General features: G+C 18.5%; 2 protein-coding genes and 1 long non-coding RNA gene across 9 annotated transcripts; 1 reads left to right on the forward strand and 2 right to left on the reverse strand.

Annotated features, from left to right (window-relative positions):
* The first annotated feature begins 6,205 nt into the window (after window positions 1-6,205).
* On the forward strand, window positions 6,206-9,529 carry LOC147656305 (uncharacterized). The gene is made up of 4 exons (XM_086915979.1): window positions 6,206-6,460; window positions 6,976-7,860; window positions 8,011-8,526; window positions 8,667-9,529. Exons 1-4 carry the CDS (start codon window positions 6,305-6,307, stop codon window positions 9,474-9,476), a joined length of 2,367 nt encoding a protein of 788 aa, XP_086772105.1. The 5' UTR covers window positions 6,206-6,304; the 3' UTR covers window positions 9,477-9,529.
* Window positions 9,530-9,920: 391 nt separating this feature from the next.
* Window positions 9,921-16,285, reverse strand: LOC100871518 (bestrophin-4). Of its 6 annotated transcripts, XM_086915983.1 has the most exons (13): window positions 16,060-16,200; window positions 15,117-15,192; window positions 14,420-14,794; window positions 13,714-13,832; window positions 13,283-13,566; window positions 12,925-13,059; window positions 12,694-12,860; window positions 12,171-12,328; window positions 11,833-12,063; window positions 11,655-11,735; window positions 11,392-11,543; window positions 11,179-11,304; window positions 9,921-10,902 (listed from the first exon to the last, which is right to left on the reverse strand). In XM_086915983.1, the coding sequence occupies exons 5-13, from the start codon at window positions 13,459-13,461 to the stop codon at window positions 10,110-10,112; spliced, it is 2,022 nt and encodes a 673-aa protein (XP_086772109.1). In that variant the 5' UTR covers window positions 13,462-13,566; window positions 13,714-13,832; window positions 14,420-14,794; window positions 15,117-15,192; window positions 16,060-16,200; the 3' UTR covers window positions 9,921-10,109. The 6 variants fall into 6 exon arrangements, with proteins under 6 accessions (XP_086772109.1, XP_086772111.1, XP_086772110.1 ...); XM_086915985.1 differs by lacking the exon at window positions 14,420-14,794 and having other exon boundaries at window positions 12,171-12,289; window positions 16,060-16,285; XM_086915984.1 differs by lacking the exon at window positions 14,420-14,794 and having other exon boundaries at window positions 9,921-10,917; window positions 12,171-12,289; window positions 16,060-16,285.
* A 5,379-nt stretch (window positions 16,286-21,664) lies between these two features.
* Window positions 21,665-23,513, reverse strand: LOC116414147 (uncharacterized). 2 transcript variants are annotated; one of them, XR_004224611.2, is made up of 3 exons: window positions 23,201-23,513; window positions 22,904-23,072; window positions 21,665-22,805 (listed from the first exon to the last, which is right to left on the reverse strand). It is a non-coding gene; the product is annotated as an uncharacterized LOC116414147 (long non-coding RNA). The 2 variants fall into 2 exon arrangements; XR_015294675.1 differs by having other exon boundaries at window positions 21,665-21,934; window positions 23,201-23,414.
* Between the last annotated feature and the right edge of the window lie 994 nt (window positions 23,514-24,507).

Consider the following 24,507-nt stretch of genomic DNA (forward strand, 5'->3'; position numbering starts at 1 on the left):
ATTATAATAATGAAAATACGGAGAAGAAGTTAGAGAAGAATAAATTATAAACGAGAATTGAACAAGCGAGAGCACGTTGTGAATGAAAGTTTATAATACATGATGTATATAACTTGGAAATCAAAAGAAACAACTATTTGTTAAATTTTTTAGCACTTTATCTTGTTGAACGCGTGAATTTAAATATTTTTAAAATCAAAGACTAAAGACAATATTGTAATATACTTATGAATTATATTGTATAATTTTTTTCAGTATTGTATATATGCTTCTAAAAAATCATTAGCTTTTTTCGATTAATTTTACTAATAAAATCAAAATAATTTATATAATATATATGTATAATATAAATTTTTCAGTTACAAAATATTAAGAAATTATATATCTTATAATATTTTTTAAATTTTTTTTTATATTTATTAAACATATATATGATTTTCAAATCAAAATAGTTTCTCAATTTAACGATAAAAATGAAGAATATAAGATAGAAATATTTACAATTCATTGTTTCGTTTTTAATTATTAAATATTTTATTTACAAAATATTTGAAGAATTATTTAAATTTTATTAGAATTTTCTTTTTTATATATACTGGATGAAAAATATATATAAAATACATAAAATTATTCCGATGAATAATTAATAAATGGCGGTATGAAATTTTATTAAAATCAGGAATTGAATAAGTTTAATAAATTATTTAAAATTAACAAATTATTTAATTCAAACAATCGAGACAACATTTTAAACAAACAAGATAATTAATTGCTATTTATAAATGAATTGCAATGCTACATTTTATTGCTTGCAATAAAACATGTTATTTAGTGATGGCAATGTAAAGTATTCTAACACAATAGATTTTCTACTTAAATTTACAAAAGCATATAGTATTTATTAAATAGCTGCCAATAAATCATAAAGTCATAAAACTACTTTTGATTAATTAATTTCTTTACAGTGAAAGATAATGATAAAATTATTTTTTTGACGGAACAAAAAGATTAAAGAATTTTAAAGAAAAAGATAGAAAAATAAGATGAAAAGGGTATAGAAAAAGTATAATATTTGATGAATATAGTAAGAAATATTGAATAGTAAATAAGAATTTTTTTTATTTTTTTTAATGATGAGTTGATATATATAAATATATATAATAGAATTAACCGAAAATATCGGGAAGGGACATTATTTTCATTGAATATCAATTTGATGCAATTAGATAATATATTGATTTTCGATAAAAACAATACTCATTACATAAATTAAATAATATTAAGCTGTTATGATACTATTTTTCGAATCTTTACGATAGGGATTATTAAATGAAACAAAAAATAACATACCACAATTCTCTATAAGGAAGAAAAAATTAATAATAACAATATGATAGCTTTTTATTTTATTCGATATTACTGAAATTAATTTGATAATTATTTAGAAAGTATATGTGTCTTCGATTTTAATGATTCTTAAATATGTTGTAATCAATATTTTGAATAACTTTTTCCTATAATATATATTATATAATAATCAAAGTTTTTTAGTATTTGAAACATTTACAAAGTTTGGCAATTAAATAAATAGAAAAAAGTTCTTTTAAATGTTGATTTTTACAATATATTTAAAAATTATATAAATCAAAAATACATCTACTTTCTAAATAATTATCATTATTTATTGCGAATTTATTGATATAATTGCAAATTCTTCGATAATTAAGCATTTTTTTTTTATTTTGTTCATTTATTTACATTTGAAAGTGTTTAAAAGTTTAAATGTTCTTTTATATAAATTTTTTTTTTTAATGTAAACTATTATTTAATTTCTGAAAAAATTTTAAATATAATCGAATAAATATATATAAAATATTTCATAGGATTAATGCAATTAAAAAAAAATTATTTAAAGATCTAAAATAAGATATAATATTACATATTTTAATTAAAAATTTCCTATTTTTATATAAAATTTTTCTTTAATTACTATAAAATAAATATTATAGAATAGTATAATATTTTAAAATATTAATTTGTTTAATAAAATTTATAAACAGTTATCTTATTTTAGATATAAAAATATTTAATTTTTCAATTGCATTAAATGCTAAGAAATGCAACATATTAGGCCTAATAAGTATTGATTAATATCTATAAATGAAAGTTAATTTGTAGAGAAGGATATGTAATAATCACAGACCATGATAACGAAAGTATTTAATATGAAAACAAATAAGGAAATAAATTATTTAAATTATGCTCCAGTTGAAATTTTTACAATATAAAAATTCATGTAAAATCTACCGGGTATCCGAAAATTTGTATATAATATTTATCTATATATATCTATGTGTACTTATCTTTGTCTATCTATATATATAGATTATATGTATAAAAGAAAGTATTATGATATAAATGAAACTATTGTCTTTTAAAATTGATACAGTTTCCTAGAGTAATATTATATTATTCATAATCGTAATCTTTCATATATTTTTTATAAAAAAATAAAATATTTTTCTTTTAACAAAATATGTTAAAAAGATAAATCAATCTAACGTATTTATTTTTTTTAGTAAAAAAATTCTTAAAAAAATATAACGTTTTCATTTATATTATTATACCAGATCGAGTTTTGAAAACGGGTTAATTAAATAATTAAAGATGATCATAAACAAATTATTTATATTGATAAATAGTTTGTCTTCAAAATAAGATTGAACTTTTATAATTCTATTATTTATTCTATTTATTCTATTATACGAATTATTTATATTTGATAAATAAATTATTTTTAAAATAGTTTTTAAATTAATTTTAAAATAATTTTTAAATAACTTTTATTAATAATTTATAACAATATACATTTACATATATAATACACATATATATTGTGAAAATATATAAAAATTTTAGAAAATTAAGAATATATTGAAGTATTTATATAATATTAAAAAATTCTTTAAACTTACAAAATTTTTGGAAAATCTTTTAATAAATAATACTCGCAAAAATTTTTGTTATATATTTGCTATAATATATATAAAATATATATAATGATAATGTAAAGTTTAACAAAATTCTCAATATCGTTTCTATTTAGAAAAATCTAAATAGATAATATAAATTATATAATAATTTTAAGAAGTTAATTTACTTTATACAAAATAACTTTATACAAAAATTCATAATTTTATTTATATATGTATTTTTTATACATATTACATTATTTTTTTTTTAATTTTTATTATTTTATATTTTTTGTTGGAATTAATTTTTTCAATTTTATATAATTTTCAAAATTTTCTAAAAAATTAGCAAAACTATTTTGATAGAGAAATATATTAAAAAAGTGCAAACACTGTAATTAAAAATATAATATCTATTATATTTGTATAGATAGTATCAATTTATTAACAAAAAAAAATCTATATAATATTATAATGAACAAGAAACTAAAATACATTCTACGGATACTCGGTATTTTTTTTATGTAATCAAAAAATTATAAGAAATTGAATATATAAAAATTAAATAATAGTATATAGAATATATGAAATAATAATAACAAAAAAAGAGAGAGCAGTCATTATTGACAATCGCATTACAGACCAACAGCTATAAAATGTAAAGCAAAAAATAATAATTTGAATTTATTAAATAAATTCTGTTGAAAATGTGAAAAAAATACATAAAAAATTAACATTTTTGAAAAAAATAATACAAGTTCCTAATTCTCTTAATAATTATAGCTGTCCTTTGATTATAATTATTATAATATTATATGATATTTTTTTATGATTCACTCTATTTGCACATTAAGAAATAAATTTTTACACGAATATTTTATTTATAGTTATATTAAATTATATATAATAATCAATCAAAAATTAAAAATTTTGTCTAGTAAAAAAATTTAAATCCATTTTCAATTAAGGAATTTTTTTTAAATATTGTAATCAATTATATCTTAATGTAAAAATGTTATGTTTTTTTATAAAACTAAAATTAAAAAAAGAAGAAATTCTTTTATTCCTCTAAGAAATTTTTTCTAAGATTTGAATATTTTTTAATAATATGAAGAATGCACAAACTTTCATCATCGAATAAATTGTACATATGTTGATATATTTTTTTTCTGATATAAGGATAAAGTGCAATAATCTAATCCATTAAATATAGAATATTTTTTGTATTTTTTTCTTTGAAGAAATTGTGACGGAACTTTCAAAAAATAAATACTTTATTTAAAAAAAAAATGTATTATTATTTATATGATTATATATTATTTATTATTATTTATTATTGATTATTTATTAAAATTTATATATATAGGTATTATGTATATATATAGGTATATTATATAATTTAACGGGTTATGAATAACGTTATTAATATAATTAAGATTGTTTTATTATTCACTGTAAATTGTTTATCATTGAGCAAATGGAAATTTCAAAAATAAAGCAAATAATTAGTAACAAATATGATATTAAAAAATTAAATAAACAATTGTAATAATATTTTCAAATGCTCTATTTCGAAATCATCTTTGTATTATTATAATCTATATGATTTATTATTATAGCTATATGATTTAAAAATGTAAAAAATTAATTTAATTTTTTTCAAAATTTGTTTGAAAAAATGATAAAAGAAGAACATTGAATGAAAATTTCAATAATTAAGTTTTATTAAAAACATATTTTGAAATTATACTTTTTAATTTGCGTTTTAATTAAATACATATATTATATATATAATAATTTATGAATATTATGAATAATATATGTTATTTATATAATATATAATTATTTTAATTAAAGATAATTATTTTTAGATTATTATTATGTATATAAATTGAATTTAAACAAAATATATTCACACAAAATTATACAATTAACATCAAATTCAAATATATTTATTTTTCTCAAATATAATTTCTTTTTTTTATATATTACGTTATGAGTATAATAATGTTTTAAAATTTTATAATAATAATTTTATTCATATAATTTTTAATATAAATGTATGTTAATTTTAATAATTTTAATAATTTCTTCAAATTATGAAGAAATATAATATTGGAAAATATGAAAAAAAGATAGATAGATAGATAGATAGAGAAAAGAGAGAGAGAGAGAGAGAGAGAGAGAGAGAGAGAGAGAGAGAGAGAGAGAGAGAGAGAGAGAGACAAAGCTTCTAATTTAATTTTTGTTTCTATAAAAGATGTGTTAAAATTATCGCCAAAAAATCTATGAATATATGTAACTATATTTACTCTGTGATACATATATAAACAGTATATTTATGTTTCGTTGAAACAAATCTATACTTTAAATGTTCTATTGTAACATTGTTAGATTTGAAAAATAAATTCGAACAATAAAAAAATGAAAAACATATAAAATCAAAACTGAATATATTTTCTTACCTTTCCTTCCTTGATTTAAATTCTTATTTTTATTTTGCATTTTTACTTTCTCTGTATTCTTTTTCACAAAACTTTATTTTAATAAAAATAAATTTATAAAGATAGATTTATATATTTTTATATGCATTTATTAAAAATACACATGTGCACATAATCGCAATATTTAAAATATATATATATTTAATGTTATTACTAATAGATATAAATAATTATCAAATGTCTATTTATATAATATTTATTAAAACATATATAATTATTTGTTAAATAAGATGTAAAATATGTCAAAAATAAAGTATTTATTATGTTTTCATTTTTGAATGAAGAAAGAATGAATTATTAATATAATAATAAATTTATTATATAATAATATGTATATAGAGGTTAAGGAAAGAAAAAATAAAACATTGCAAAAATGATAATATCATAAAAATGATAAAATACAAAAGAATAAATAAAAAAATTCATTTTAATAATATATTTTTTGATTTATATATTTTCCTTTTTTTTTTAAAATATAATATCATAAAATCATTACATTACAAATCTAACGTTATAATTTTATTTTCAATAATGTTCATTTATATTGTAAAATATTTTAAAGCTTAAGATAATTAATTATTATAAATTACTTAGAGTACTTATTATTTTATATTTTTATTTTATATTTTTATATGAATCATTTTTTTTATATTATATTATTGATTTTGTAGTTTTCAAAATTTTAATTATTAAATAATTATTCAAGTTTTATATAGTATTCATATTATTATATTTAAATAGATTTTAATTTCAAACAACGTGTTAAAAATATCTTCGATTTCTTAGGTGGGGAGTTCGAGTTATAGCTTGATTTCCAAATGCATTAGAATGGAAGTTTTGAAAAACGAGCAGATAGTTGATACATATGAGAAAATTTATGGAGATGAATGTCGAATCTGTTTGAAAAAAGCTGTTGAAATTTGTGAACTTTTTAGAAATGGGGATACTATTCCTCGTAAACTTATGGCTGTTGCCTCAGTACAGGTTAGTTTATAACTTTTGCGATAATAACATAATAAAAAATATTTTTTAATATTTTTTTCTTTCTTTTATTTCTATTTTTAATATTAATATTGTCTATCTTTTGTGTTTTTAAAGAAGTTTTTAGGATCGATGTGATCTATATTAACAATAAATAATTGAAGGCACCAACAGTTAGAAGTGAATTTTAAATTTTGAAAAATACAAAGCAATACATTATAATATTTTCAATAAATTAAAAATTATGAACTTGTATTTCCTCAATTGTTGTGTTATTATCCAATTATTTGTATACTAATAAAGAAGTATATTATTATAATTACAACAGTGTTTGGTTTTATTTATTATTTTATAAACTCAAATATAAATAATATAATTACTTTAAAAATTATGTATATTTACATTTATAAATTATGTAATAAACTGATAGCTTTTTTAATTTAAAATTATAATATCATATATTGATTTATTTTATTAATTGATATGAAAAAGATATATGTATATGTATCTTGTTTTAGGTTAAAGAAGGAGATGGTTTACCACCAATAATCTGTTTGTCTTGTAATCAACGTTTGGATGCATCCTATAATTTTAAATGTCAAATACAAAATTCAGATACGAAACTTCGTCAAATCTTAAAACTAAAATCTTCTTCTAATGATTCTGTTACCAGCACCAGTATAGTTACAGCAATAATTGCTGATGTAATATCTAGTGTAATATCATCTGAAAAAGAAAATGTAGAAAAGCAAGAAGTTTGTCCTACAAATTTTTGTCCTGAAAATTTTTGTTTTATAAAAGATGAAACTTCCTTTTGTCTTAATACACAGGAAAATTTATTTTGTCATGATAAAGAATTAGAAAATCAATCACAAAATTTTCAAAATGACACAGAACAACGAAAAAATTTAGAAAATGTAAATGTTTATAAAAATTTATTAGATGATAATTCTGTAAGACAAATCAATTCAATGAAACAAGAATTTTCTCTATTAGATGGTCATGTTGTACAAAATAAAGATGTTTTATTAAAAGAAGAAGTAAATATTGAAGAAAAGCAACAAATGTTAGAAGAAATATCACGGACAGATAATATTCAAGATGATGAAGAAAAACCATTAATTTCACGTACAACTAGATTACGTTGTACCCAATGTATTAAATCATTTCGTACAAAAGTGGCTTTGCAGAGACATGCCATTGTACATAAACATAAAACTAAATTACGTTATGTTTGTTATGTTTGTGATAAACAATATTCTACTCTTGCAAAAGTAAAAAATCATGTTGCAATTTGTCATGAAGTTCATGACAGGAAAGAAAATATTCAACATAAAAGAATTAAATATGAACAAAGCAAAACAATTACAAGTGTACAAGATAAGAGAATTAATAATGTCCAAGTAAATATTTTAATTTAATTATATAGAAATAAAATTAATTTAAAATTTATCTTCAATAACAATATTAATATTATTCGTAAATCTTAATTAAAAAAATATATTCTTTATTATTCTATATTGCAATATATAATTTAATATGTCAAATTTCAGGATAAAAAAATAAAAATACAAAAAAACGATGATTTTTCTAAGGAGCAAAAAAAAAACCTAAAATTCACATGTGAAGTTTGTTCAAAACAATTTACTTATCAAAAATCCTTTATTACACATGCTAAAAGTCATTCAGAATATAAATTAGAAGAATCAGATGATTCATCTCAATATTCATCCAAAGGAAGATTTACAGAAACAGTTAAAGAAGAAGAAGAGAATGAAGAAGAAGATGAAGAAGATGAAGAAGATGAAAATCTTCCTGTTGAAAGTTTACAATGCACTCAATGTGGAAAATTGTTTGCAACAAAAAGAAATCTTAAAAGGCATGTTTCTACACATAGTGGATTAAAATATACTTGTGGAACATGTGGTAAAGGATTTTCAAGAGTAGATAAATTAAAAGATCATGAACAATCGAAACATAAATCTGAATTATTTGAAAATTCTGATTTTGATGATAAAGAAGATATGGACAATGTAAATAAAGGAGATTGTTTAGAAGAAAGAAAAAAGGTAAATATAAAGATTTTCAGAATATAAAATTGATAAATATATATTTACAAATTTTATATTTATGTATTTTATATTTTAAATTTCAAAGTAATATTTCTTCATTTTAAAATAATTTCTTAAAAATTTTAATGTTATTTCAGGATCGTTATAATAGACCTCACAAATGTGCAATCTGTCCTAAATCTTTTGCACAGGCTCAATCACTAGCAAATCATATAGAACGTCATAAACGGGTTAAAGAAACGCAAAAAAGATTTCTTTGTGAAGTTTGTAGCAAGTGTTTTGCACAAAGTGGTTCTCTGGTGGCTCATATGCGAACCCATACAGGAGTTAAACCATATGTTTGTAACATTTGCAGTAGAGCTTTTACAAAGAGCACTTATTTACAATTACATTTGCGTACTCATAGTGGAGAAAAACCTTATATATGTCAATATTGTAGCCGGGCTTTTGCACGTGCTAATACATTAGCACGGCATATAACAATGCATACAGGAGAAGCAAAATATCATTGTCAAATTTGTACAAAGTCATTTAGAAGATTGACTTCATTAAATGAACACACTTATACACACACTGGACAGAGACCATATGCATGTAAAATTTGTACAAAGAGATATAATAATGCTGGATCACTTTATGCACATAGAAAAAAATGCAAAGCTCAACAATTATCTACTCCAGGATTTGCAGTCTCTGAAGAAAATTCTGTATCACAACCAGATTTAGATGTTCCTCAAGTTTTGATTTATTCTCACAGGAAATTAGTAGAAGATGCAACTGTTGGACAAGTTACACCTACACCACAATATATGATAGCAAACGTACATAATCAGAAGAATACAACAACAAATATGATTCAATCTTTTTCAGTGGATGATCCAAATGTTTATGCAATTAATTCGAAGCAATTTAAAAATCCTTATTATACAATTTATCCAAATATGTAAAATAATAACTTGTGCGGGATATGATTAATTAAAGAATACCTTTTTTAGAGCGATTTATATATCTTTCTTGTAAAACAAATATTATATATATATATAAATACGAAAATATAATAAAATATTTAAGGTAAGTATTGGAATAAGTGAGTAAATACATATAAGATAAAAATACATGTAAAAATTCTTTTAAAAGAATCTCAAAAAAATATTATTTTTAATTATAAATATAATTAACTAATTAATTTTTAATTGTATTTTTGAAGGATATTTAATTTATATATATTTTTATTTATTATAGATATAGTCTAAAATTTAAAAATAATTAATCTTAAAAATTTTGATATATGATTATAAGATAAAATTTAGTTTTTATCGATAATATATTTTATCAATAAAAATATTTTTATAAAGAATTAATTTTCTCCAAGGACAATAATAACGTTGAAATACATGAAATAGTAAGATTTTTATGAAACGTAATATTATGTTTATAACATTTTATAAACATTTTATAACATTTTATAACATTTTATCATATATATATGATAAATATAATGATAAAATACTTTTATATAATATTATACATTTTCTAATAGATATCTATATGTATATATATGTATAATTGTAATTTAAAATTTATTCTTCTTTACATGAAGAACTTGTATCATCATCAGATATATTATTTTTTGAATTTTGCGGAATTTCTTCTAATTTCAAATTTGGTGAGCTTCTTGAATATGATAATGATTTTTTAATCATTGATATGTTATCTGTTCTATTTTTTCTATTCGTTTTCACAATTTGTTTCCATTGAATACCTTTTTTTTTACTTAATTTCATTGATCTATGTCTTTTTGCAAGAAATTTGGGACTCCTGTTTTTTGTCGCTGTTGCTTTTATCAAAGATGTTTCTGGCAGTGTTAAATGACACATTGTATGATGGCATTGTAATTGACATGTATCTGAATGAGGACTATCATTGGGATTTATATTAATATTATCAGACGAGTATACATTTTCGAAATCAGATCGTTTTTCTACTTCTTGAGAACATTCTGAAGTTTCAAATGAAAACGATTGCACAATATTTGGTGCCTTATAGTCTTTCCATGGATTTATATTGCTGGTATATAGAGTAGGTGTATCTATAATTTGTTTCGTAGATTTTGATAAATTAGATGTACTTGACCAAGGTTGTATAACAACTTTAGGACTTTTTGTTAACATAAAAAGTGGTTTTCGATTTGTATCGATTCGTGATATCGAATGCTTTCCTAGAGATGAAAATTTTTTCATGGTTTCTGTTATAATTTTTTTCCGTTGCTCTGTTTGATTAGCTTGGATCGGTTCTTGAATATCAAATTGTAAAATTGTTTCAGAATAAGTTTGATCAATTGTCGTAGGTGTTTCAGAGTGCTGGCTAATCTGTCTGAAACAAACGAGCCTAATTTAAGAAAATTTAATTTTACAAACAATAAATTTTCTATAAATTTTTTTTTCTATCTTGCAATTTAATAATACATTTGTTTAATATATTGTTTAATATATTGTTTGTAATTTTTTATTTAATCTTTTATTATTCTTTTTTTTTTATATATATTACTCTAAACAAATAATAATTTTTATTTTTTAAATTAATTTAAAAGAATAAAGTAAAAATAAATAAGTAAAAATAGTTATGTAAAAATTAATATCATAATTTTACCGTCTTTCACATAATGGACTATCATTAGCTAAACTTATAGTTGATGTATGATGTGAAGATTTTATATCTTCTTCTTCTTCTTCTATAACATCTGGTAGAAACATAGTTTGTTTTTCCTCAGGAACTCTAAATATTAATAAATATTGATTTTAAAATTACTTCCTTACTTAACATTTTAAATATTCATTAACAATTTTCATTTACAATACTAACGTCATATTTGCTACACTACCACGATAAGTTTTCTTTTTATAAGCTGCTGCTGCTTCAGTATATGGTAAGATTAGATTTTCAGCATCAAAATAAATATCTTTGACTAATGGTGGACATCGATTCATAAGAGTATCTACTCCAAGATATGATACCTAAAATACAATATATTTTAATTAATTAATATTAAGTATAAAAAATAAAAAAATAAAATTATATAATTTAAACATATTAAAAAATATATAGATAAAGAAGTTCAATTATACTTTGGTATGACGATCAATTATCCAATTTAATTCAAAGTCTTCATCATCATCACCAAAGGGATTAATTAATTGTTCTGCTACCTATTAAAATATTATATTATATTTTATTATTATTTTGATAATTTATTTATTTTAATAATTATTATTATATTTTCACAATAGTAAAAATTAAAAATACCTTTAATAAACCCATAAAAAAGAAAAATTGTAGAATCGTAAAAATAGGTACATAAATATCAATTTGTAATTGAAATTGTTTTTCTTTGCCTTCGATGTATTGGCGAGCAATTAAAGCTACTCCAAAGAAACTGTATGTTGCTAACGTTACTACTTGTGTGTAAACTAATGGAATTGATATCCAATCGAAACTCCATAAAAGGCCACATTTTGTACGAAATTCATTAAATTCCTGTCATGATTATTATTTAATATTATTTAACTTATTAATATAATTTATTAATATGGATTATATATAAACTTTATAATTACATATTCTTTTTATGTTATAAAACATACCTCCATAATTAATTTCAATCCCTGAGGATCAGGAATTCTATGATTTTGGCGCGCTTCTTTTAGAAGATTAATAAACCATGTACAAGGGATCCAATAAGTGTTGAATTCTAAACTCGGAACTGCCAAAAACAAATCTAATTCAAGTGATGTCATAAAACCTACAAAGTGATATTATTTGGTCAATCAATATTATTAATTAATAATATTAATTAAGTGTCAATATTAAAAATTGATTTTATTTAAAAATTTTTATATTATAATTTTCATAGATGTAAAAAAATTTTATATAAATTTTATATATATTTTAAAAAAAGATTTACTTTTATCAAAATAAGTTTTTAATTCAAATTTATTTATGGTTTTTATTCTTACTTATAAAAATTTTTTATTTTCATTCACATCATAATTTTGACTTATTAGTCTTTATTAGTCTTTATCTTCAAAGTAAGTAAATTTATATTATATATATATTTTGGGAATATATACGGCTTAAAATTATATTCAGTTAAAAAAAAAACTTTACCAGAATCAACGACGTGATCAAGTGTTGGAAATCGTTTTTTTACTGCTGAACTGATTGAACGTAACACAAGTATCAAGGAAAGATTCAAATAACGCATCAGAGATCTTCGAAGAGTACGACCGTATTCATCATTTCCAGTAATATATAACGCAATTAAATGCATAACTCTATCAATAATAATCATTAATATTAAGTTTTATATTTTATTAAATATTTATTTTTATAACTTACTTATCAGGCCAAGGTATTGCTTGATATTGTTGCCACCATCTTTGAGCAACATAAGATACATAGAATCCAAGAACGAAACTTAATGGAATTAAATTAATAAAATTATCGCAGTAAATAACGATCTGTTCAAATTCTCTAAATATAAAATAGTTTAATTAATAATTAATTTTTTAAATGTTTTTTTTTTATTTTATTAATAATTTATAATGAGATAAATATCATTTCTATTTTATTATTACAATTTTTGTGTATTAATATAAATATATAATACAAAAGCTTAATTATAAAAACATTAATTATATAAATTATAATTTAACTCATTATTTTAATACTGTTTAATAAAAATTGAATTGCGAACCTTTTTTGCGTAGAATTTAATATATGACGGTAAATAGCAGAAAGTCCAGCAAATAAAATTAGAAATAAAAGTAATTCTCTATAGATAAGTTTGTAAAGTGATCCTCTCCACATAAAAAGGAGTCTGGTGAATCCACCTCTGGTAGAGTTTGCGACTTGATACTGATATGAAACAGTCATCCTTCCTTCATTCAATATTTGTCAGGTTCGTAATGGAAGTAATTTTGTCGTAACAATGGTAATTTCTTTCTTTTCATTGTTACTATAAACTTCATCTTTATAAATCTAATAAAAATTATTTGTATAATACTTATATATAATACTTATATATAATTAATATATAATAATAATATAAATACTTTCTTCAAATATTGGATTTTTTATTTGCATAAATTTTATATCATTTTCATAACATTTTAGATTAATAAATACCTTAGAAATTGTAAAGTAAATATATGATGAAATAAGACATTTTTCTAATAATTTCAATTATCTTGTTTATAATTTTTTTTCCGTGAAAAAATTATTAATTTAAAATCCATTGTAGATTTCTGTAAGCAGATGAAATGTTTAATGTAGCATAAATATAACAGTTTATTTAACATAATATTTTATAATTTTAAATAAAAATTTAAAAATCGAATATTACATTATTATTATTATCGAAAAATAATCATTTTAATTTTTTCAATTTTTAATTCATTAAAATATTTTAATTTAAAAATAAAAATTATAAATATTTAATTATTAATCTTAATCAAATAGAAAAAGAGGTTTTATACTTGAAAATACAAATTAGATAAATATGAATAAAGATATTGAAAAAGAAAAAAATTACATTACTGTACAATATGTTATTGTTAATATGCAAGAATTGTTGAGAAGTGTTTGTATGATTTTTTTTTTGTCTATGCATCATAAATAATGTCGAATAGTTTGGGATTTGTGCCAGTAGATATGTAGCAGTGTTGTTAAATATAACTTCGAACATCGGAATAACTGTCGTTTGAGTAAACATAACATTTATATCACAATTGCATCTTAAGTATTATTTACTAGTAAAAATTTTTCTTGGATTAATAAATTATTATCATATAATATTCAGAAGATTTTTCAATTAAAAAGAATAATAAATTACCATCGTAAAAAATCTTCAGTGAAGATTTTATAAATGATTAATGTAATAATTTATAATTAATCAATAAAAAAGACTATATATATTTTAGCACTATATATTTTTTTGATTTTTTGAACATTATAATTTCTTATGACAAAAAATTTAAAATATTAAATAAATCTTATTCAGTATTAATATTATTTATTAATTGATACTTAAATTTTCAATAGTTCATAATTTGAAATATCTTATTTGTTAAATCTTGATTATAAAACTTAGAAACAATTTAAATATTTTCTTTTATAACAAAACTTTTCTAATAGTTTATATATTTTCAGTTATTTTTTTGAATCTTTTATGCGCTATTAAAATAAAATTCTTCTCTATATTAAAAATCTTTGAAAAATAAGAATAAATAATAAATATATTAATATATAAGAAATTTTCTAATTAATAGATTTATATTATAACTAACAGAAATGTTATATAAAAATTTATTTTTATACAATTACATATTAATATTAAATTAATAATACATTATTAATATTAAATATTTAATTTAACAAAAAATATTTTAAACGAATAATATTTTTAACGAAAAATTATATTCTTATTATCATTATTTAATAAAAAATATCTGATTTATAAATTTATTTTTTCAATTGAATTTTTTCTTTGTGAATCATTGATATAGCAATCAATATATATATAAGTTTACTTGTTCTGTGTTGTTTCTAATGACACGTGTCTAATAGGTCGTCTGATGGCCGCTCGATGTTCCTCGAGAAAACGATCTAAAAATATGTTGTTTGAAAGAAGCATGCGACATTGGCCGAAATGTTTCCGTTTTAATATAATTGTAATATAATAATTTTAAATAGATTAAGTTAGTTAAAACTAATTTATTCTCTATTAACTATTTATTATCTATTCAGATAACTGAATAGAAATATATAATTAATATATTAACATAGAATTCAAAAATATATATATATTATGAAAGGATTATATTTTAAAAAGATATATTTTTGTATAGAATTATATGTATAGTAAATATTTCTTAAAATTATTTTTATATTTAAATAATTTAACACGATATTTGAAATTTAATAAAAATATAAATATTATATATTGATTTATTTCAATATTAAAAATATATTTTTTCTTATTATTATTATTACTTTATATATGAAATACTTTGCAAAAATTATATATTTATGTAATGCAAATGAATTATTTATCAATAGATAAATTATTTGTTATGAATTAAATTTTATTCTTGCATAAGAAAGAAATTAATTTTATTTTAATTATTATCAAAACTTGATTGAATTTAGTAACACTGATAATTTTTTCATATTCATAAAAATCAATTCTAATGTTTTTTATTTTATTGGAAATATTTGTATAAAATAATTGTATAAAATAATTTAATTAAAAATAATCATTTATCGATTTATGTGTTTTTTGTTTTTTGTAGATGTTTTAAATTAAATCTATTTTAAGAGTTGCATAAAATACTTTTATGCAGATTTGTTTCCAACTATTTCAGTTATTTAAAATTTGAATTTTATGCACACGGCATGTGAAAAATAAATGCACTTTTTAATACTTTTAATTATTTTTAATACATATTCCATGAACACCTAATAAATATTTACCACATATATATTACACTAATTGAATTAAAAAGAATTTATAATAAAATTTGTTTATGGTTTTAAAGAATTTTTAAATATACAACAACACATAAATTTTATTAGTTATATTTTAGAATGTGATTTATTATCACATTATTAATTTGAAAGAAATTTTTTATCAAAAAAACTTCCGATATAAAAAATGTTTGATCAGTTATGTGCATCCAAGGCTAGTTAGTGGTAAACTGATTCGCTAAGAAAATCGTCATAGCGAATATTAACATTGAAGCTGGTCAATTCTGATCCGATGGCAGATACCCAAATCTAAAAGAGGTCGAATGTCAAGCTATGTTAAGCAATTATTATTCGATTTATTAATTTAATATTATTTTATTGGTTCTATTATTATTTAATTATTTTTTATTTTTAAAAAAATATATTTAATTCAATTATGCAAAAATGTTTCATGATGTATATTAAGAATATCATTAATGGATTGTATTTTTATTAAAATTTTTGTTTTGTTTGAAATAGATTATTAGTTAATATTTTATACTTAATAATTGTGATTGATATTAGAATAAAGAATCTGTATAAATATATATGTTCCTAATTTATATCTAAATATATAATATTTTATAGCATTTAATTATAACTAAAATCTTTATTATTAATCTTTATTATCCCGTTAAATTAATAAATTGTGTATTTATAATAATTTTTTTAAAGTCATCATATAAGAAATTTAATTTGTGTAAATTTATTGAAAATTTTTTATTTCTATATAAATTTTTTATTCTTATACATGTGTCTAATACATGCACATATATTTTAATTAATTAAATTACTATCAATAATTTCAATTAAAAGTTATATTGTTTAAACCATAGACGAAGTACAAAAGTAAAAGTAGGATACATTTTATTTCATAAATGAATACATAAAAGTAAAGAGTAGATATGATAGATCTAATGCTTTTTTATATCACAAAAATTATCTCCTTTGTATCATATGCAACGTTATCGGCTCAAATGATTGTAATTTATAGCAATTGGAATTAAAATTAAATTTTATCGAATGAAATTAATAAAAACACAGACGAAATACAAATATCGATGAGAATAAATTTAGATTCAAAATAAATCTATCATGTAATATATCTTAATTTATTTAAAGCACGGATGAAGAATAGGTTAATTGTCTTAATTATCTTATTTCATGGCTTAAATTTAATTCATACTAATTTAAAAATTTGACACTCATTTTAACGTCTTATAAATAACAATAACGCGATAAAATCAAATGCTCACTTGATGTATCGCAAAAAACTTGTTCGGATTTTGTATATTATAATAGTTCTAAAAAGAACTAATTTTATGTATCTAAGAAAGAAAAAAAAGAGAGAGACGAAGAGTAAGAGATAAAAAAAGAGAAACTATTCTTCAATATGTGCTCCATTATTAAAAAAATATCTCTATAATCTTTGCTAAAATTATTTTTTCATTTCTTCTTCTCTAATATTTTAGATATTATTTATTTATGCATTGATTTCTATTTATTATTCTTTGGCATAATTGTATTTTCAATTATGCCAAATTTGGAAATGTGAAAAACTATTTGTTTTATGTATTCTTATAAGAAATAAATTGTATTTATAAAAATTTTGATAATCATAATATTAGTCTAATCCAATTAATATCAACACATAACTTTGAAAGTTAATAACTCAATAAAGATTTAAAAGAAAATATATGTATAAATAGTATTTTGAAGTGTCCATTTATTTTTCTTTCTCATTATAGGATATATGTATGATAAAAAAATATAGGATTCTATTTAAAAATTTAAATATGATCTTCATAGAACATTTAAAGATTATTTCAAAGTCAAATTTATCATAATAATATGTCCTCCTTAATACCATATAACTTTTTTTTGTCTGAAATATTTTTTCGTGAAATATTTCTGATACAAAAACAAAGTATGTACAAAATATATATTAATAATAATAATTATATTAATATTAATATTATTAATATTATTAATATTATTGTATATGTAATAATTATATCTGATTTGATTATTAAATAAATTTAATAATATAAAAAATGAAAAATATTTTGAGAAAATCTTTTACGAAATTAATTATATTTATTATAACAATTATAATTTAATGATCATAAATCTTTATCTATTATCTTTTATTTCTATTATTTATCGATAGCAAAGAAAAAAATCAAAGATTAATAATATATATATATATATATATATTATCTAATATTTGATAATAAATTTTAGAGAATCATTTATTAAGAATAAAATAAAATTAGAATAAATTATGATTATAAATATAATATATATAATTATAAAATTTTTTATTAATATATTATTTATAATATATAATATATAAAGATTAATTACAATAGTTTAATAAATATAAAAAAGTATAGTACAAAAATAAATTTATTATTTTTCTGTTATTGATTTTTAACTAGTTAGTTCATTTTCAGCTATATTTATAAATGTCATTATTATTATTTTTATCTATATAAAAAATAGAAAATTTTAAATACTTTTTTTTTATTTTCATAAACATTATTCATTATTTTTTTATAATTATTAGATAAATATATAAATATATTAAACATATTTATTTTTAATTAAATAAAACATTAATTAATATTTATTATTATTTATATTTGTATACATTAACTGCACTGATCACGTGAAAGTAAAAAAAGAATTTAATAATTTCAGAATATTTAATATTTCTATAATAATAAATCAATGCAATGTTAAGAAAAAAAAATATCAAACTACAACATGCAATACTGTTGTAATATTATTTTAAAAATATACAAAATATACAAAGCAAATTCTAAATGTGTTCAAAGCAGCAAATAAATAATAAAAATTGTCATATTATAATACATTATAATATAGTCATTCAAGAAAAAATTATTATCAACGAAACTATATTAAACTATATATATTTCTCTTAATAATATTAAAATCAGTGAATTATTATTATTATATATATTATATAAATACAATTATACAATTATATATATATTATATACACATCTATATTTACATATATTTATAATATGTATATGAATATTGCATGTACATATAGATATTTGTAAGCCTTAATTTTAAGAAATTGGAGACATTGATGTTTCTAATAAATACGAATATATATATATAAAAAAATACAAAATATAAAATATTGAAAATAGAAAACAGTATATGAAAATAAAAAATTTTATAATAATTGTAATAAAATTTGCATAAATGTTTGCATAAATATCAGTCATTTAATATATACTTGAATTGCTTATTTCATTAAAAATTTTTTAAATTTTATAATTTTATATTAATTATATTAATTATATAATTTTATAATTTATATGTAAGTGAATATTTGAGTCCATTGTATCCTTACGAATTTTGATAATCATTATTAAATAAATTATATTTTTATAATATGCTGCACATTTATTTTTTTTATAAACCAATTCGAGTTTTATGTACAGCTTTGTATATAATCCGAAATAGTTTATTTAAAATGAATATCTCGTCTAATGATAAAAATGAATACAACAATATGACATTTATTATAATTTTATGACATTTAAAGTATTGGAAAAATTATTAGAAAATACCAATAAATCCATAAGTAAGTGCATGAACAATATATGCATAAAAGACTTATTAGTATTTCGCAGTATTTAGTTCGTGCTAAAATTCTCCATTTATTTATTAATAAAATAATTAAAATATGATACAATAAAATATGAAATATATTTAAAATATAATTAAAAGTATAATGAAACATAATTAAATTTTTTCGTGTTTTTTTTAAATAATGTAACTAACGAAATATTCTTTTGCGTACATTTTTAAAGAATATACTAATATTGACAATATTCTTATGTCAATTTCTAATTATATATTTTTATTTTCGACATTAATATCTTTTTCTATTTCAAAATGAAATTATTTAATTTAGATGCTGTATATTAAGTCAATATTACATATTCATGTAATAACGTACATTATTAAATTGTCATTAAATTGAATTATTACTATAGTTAGATCAATTATTGTTATTTATTATTTTAGATAATTAGTAATTAATTATTATTATTTATTATTTTTAGATAATTATTATTTAAATTCAATATTCATATTTTTTTTAATAATTAGATACATCATTTTTACAAATATATTTTGATTATAAATACCATTATGTATTCAGAAAAATTGAAAAAAAAAACTATTATCTATTCAAACGAGAAGATATCAGAAATATAGTGCCTTGCCATTTTAAATCATGTCAAAATTGTATAATTGTGATAATTACTGATTGTCAAAATCAGTCTAAAAAATAAGATGGAATTTTTTTAACAGAATGTTTACAAAAAGATACAATTAAGAATATTGTTTAATTGTTATTACAAATTTTAACTAAAGGACATAAATTAGAAATGACATACTTATTTGAATTAGGATCATTATTATAAAATTTATTATTATTTAAATTATTAAACAGATCATTAAAAGTCTAAAAAAATCAATATGCAAGTACCCCTTTCGATTTTATACAATTTATAGAAGTATGCAAAGCAGTATGCACATTTTTTTGTTAAATATTTGCAACACGAGATTATATTTGATTTTGTCAAAATTATTTGGTTTTATATGTTTTTAATAAATTATTCTTTTATCTTCTAAATTCCATAAATAATAACATTAGAATATTTGTGTTTAGAAATAACATTTTAATAAATTATTTCTTACGCTTTTAAATAAATATAAATACTTAAATAAAAAATAAATATGAATTTTTTGTTGTTTTTAATAAAATAAGGATTTTGAATATTAATTTTTGCTTCTTTAACATTCAAATTCAAACTTGTACTATCAAAAATATTTAAAATATTATCTAACATTTCAGATAAATTATTGATTTTTCTATTTTTTTTTCTATTTCTTTTCTATTTTTAACGAATGCTGTTAAATGTTGTTTCTAATTATTGAGCAAGGTTTATCATGAAGAATCTGGTTTATTTTCGTATTTCTAAAAATCTTAAATCCTTAAAATCCTCAATTTATTTATGTGAATAGATATTAAAAATTTTTTATTCATTTCCATTTCATTGAATAAAAGAATACAATCAAAATTATTTAAATTCGCTGTTTTAATTCATAATGCATTAAATAAATTTTATATATCTGATATATCTATCAATTATATTACCAATTATAGTTGTGCTAAGACTTAGAAGATGAAATTTGTAAATCGTACATTTTATTTATGTACAAAAAGAAAAAAAAGTGTAATATGTTATACAATTATCGTCTTCATCAAATAATTATTTTTTTAAGCAAAAAAAAAAAAAAATAATTTTTAAAAGAAAATAATCACATCAATATAAATGTTCAAATAACCATTAACTCTATCTGCGATAATTTTCTTCAATCATTATTAATTATTTTTTTTTTAATATATGTTAAATATTATATAAAAATTAATATTAATTAATAGCAATTCAAGGAATTTTATTAATCTAGATTTCACTTTTTGTTTTCATTATTATTCCGCCAAATAATTTTATAACAATTAATTATTTCACAGATTTTTATTGTATTAGATGTTGTGTATTTCATTCGCTACAGCATTTATAATTTCTAAAATAAACATCAAAATTAAATTTTGTATTCTGTTGAAAACAAAGCGAGTGACGTGTAATGAAACTTTAGGCCATTTATGTACTACATCTATAGTCAAAGAATCACAAAATACTTTACATGATTTGCATGGTTCTATGTTTATACCATAGATAAAGTATATGATAGACCAAATATTTAATTAAACTTCTTATTTCATGATCTGAAATATTAATTATATAAAAAAATCAGAGTCTTTAAATACATTTTTTATGATTCAGAATGATGAATATAAAAATTATATATAAATATTAAACTATACAAGTTGATAAAGAAAACACATAAAAATATAATTACAAAAATAATATAAAAAAAATATAATTACATATATTTACATTTTTTACATTTTTATATATATTATAGTATGTATTATGTTATATAAATTAGAAGATCTTTACACCATAAGATTTTTATATATCAATTTTATTAACTAATTAAACAAAAATTTATGCTTTTTTTTATTATGAAATTATAAAAACATTGTTAATTTTTTAAATTTATTTTATTATAAAATGTAAAATTTTGTCTAAATATAATTTTATTAAAACTATTTTCATAATAGAAAAAAAGGATATTTTACTGATAAGCATAAATTTTCGATTAACAAATTTAAGAAAAGAAAAAGAAGAGAGAATAAAATTTAAGTCTAAAATTCTATTATATATCTATTATATATCTTATATATTCGGATTTTTATTAGTTTTAAATATTGATAAAAAACTTTTAATAAAAAACATTAACTTAAACTAAAACTTAAACTTTTTTTATACAGATAATACTACTCAAAATAACAATCATAGTCATTGAATATCAAGTAGTTGATAATGTAATAACAGTTTGTTTTGATACATTGCAGCGATACAATAACTTATTATAATGTAATTGACTGGTTGTTAATAACAGAGAAATTATATATCAAAACTAAAAGTTTTTTTACAATAATATATAGAGATTAGAATCTTTAACATAGCAAATCTTATAATTTTAACTGCTTTTTATGCAGACAAAAAGTATTGAATATTTTTTTTCGATCACTGAAATTAAAACAAGTGAAAAAAATAATAATAATAAAAATATTAATTATCAGTATTGTCTATCCATGACTCATTTATAATTTCTCTTTTCTTCTAACCTTTTCAAATTTCAATCAATCAGAAACATAAATTTTTTTTGAAAGTACAGCCAAAGTTAGTTCTTAATCCTTTGTTTGAATACTAAGTGTTGAAGTATGAAATTTAACCATTTAATGAAAATTTGTACAGAAATCTTTCCATTATTACCGGATTCTTAAAAGTTGTTTCCTGTTAAAACAAAAAATACAAGGTGATATTAAAGTTAAAGAATATTTTTTAAGAAATTATTTTTATATTAATTTAATTCAATTTAATATTTTTATATCATTTTCATAAATTATTTAAAGAATACTTACAATCATATAATTTTTAAAACTTTAATCTCACTAGAATGTAACGTGATTCTGAGATTTAGAATGATATTCTCTAACAAAAATCTTAACAATCAATATCATATATACATATATGTATTATATATATATATGTTTATGTATATGAATGTACATTTATATTTATATAATGATAATGAAACTAAAATGAAAGAAAAGCATTCTCTATTTTTTATATACTATTAAGTTTTATTTATTATTTTTTAGATATTACTAATAATAATATATTTATGTGATTAAAATTAACTGGTTGAAATTCAGGAATTAAGAAAAAATTCCTTTTCACATTGCATTTTTTATATTATACTTGTTAAATTATATTGTATTTAATTACTAATTAATTATTATATATTATACATATATAATAATAAATAATATTTATTATATATAAATAATATATTAATTAATGTTATTAATTAAATATGTTATTATATATATAATAAATATAATAAATTATAAAATATATTATTTCATAATAATATATTCGAATTTTATTTTACTTTATTATTATCTTTAATAAATGAATTTTTAAAAATGTTATTATTAAATAATATATATCATATAATATATATAAATATATCAAATAATATACATCATTGTAAATCAAATGATTTTTTCTTGAAAAATAAAAAAAATAAAAAAAAAAGATGTATTAAATTAATAATTGTTATAACAAACAATTAATCTCATAAAGGAATTTTTCAAAATTTTTGCTTATATTATATTTATCATATTTATTTAATAATTGTATATATATATATGATTTTAAAAAAAGATTAAAATATTTTTATTTTCGTCGATATTTATTATTTATTTAAAAAAATCTTCGCATATATTTCATATAATTATTTAAAAAGCTACAAAAATATAAAAATGATTATCATAGTATTCTATTCAACAATTATAAGTCTGCAATATATCGCCGCAATTTTATTGTCTTAATAATATTGTTTTAGTGACAAAAATCATGTACATTAAATAATAACTGTTTGTCACATATAAATATTTTGTTGAACTTAATAGTTATTTATATTTTAATAACTATTTCATTGCATACTTTCATAGCAGATGATATTAAAATAAATATTAAATTTTTAAGTTGGTGATAGATAAATTTGAGTTATAAAAGTTACTACTAATGATCTATTCTTATACTAGATAGTGGTATATACAAAATATTGAATATTATATAATTTATTCAATAATATAATTCAATATAATTTTTTATCGATAAAAAATATTTGTTATATTTAATACACTTTTTCCAACATATG

Source organism: Apis florea, unplaced genomic scaffold (assembly GCF_048593485.1).
Source record: "Apis florea isolate Af1SG1 unplaced genomic scaffold, ASM4859348v1 contig_3798_pilon, whole genome shotgun sequence".
Classification (NCBI taxonomy): Eukaryota; Metazoa; Arthropoda; class Insecta; order Hymenoptera; family Apidae; genus Apis; species Apis florea.

Coding starts and splice junctions, on each gene's coding strand:
- LOC100871518 (XM_086915980.1), bottom strand. CDS start 13,461: ATGACTGTTTCATATCAGTATCAAGTCGCAAACTCTACCAGAGGTGGA. Junction 11,736..11,832: donor TTTTTATGGGTTTATTAAAG/GTATTTTTAATT, acceptor ATATTTTAATAG/GTAGCAGAACAATTAATTAA. Junction 11,544..11,654: donor TAATTGATCGTCATACCAAA/GTATAATTGAAC, acceptor ATTGTATTTTAG/GTATCATATCTTGGAGTAGA.
- LOC147656305 (XM_086915979.1), top strand. CDS start 6,305: ATGGAAGTTTTGAAAAACGAGCAGATAGTTGATACATATGAGAAAATT. Junction 6,461..6,975: donor TGGCTGTTGCCTCAGTACAG/GTTAGTTTATAA, acceptor ATCTTGTTTTAG/GTTAAAGAAGGAGATGGTTT. Junction 7,861..8,010: donor AGAGAATTAATAATGTCCAA/GTAAATATTTTA, acceptor GTCAAATTTCAG/GATAAAAAAATAAAAATACA.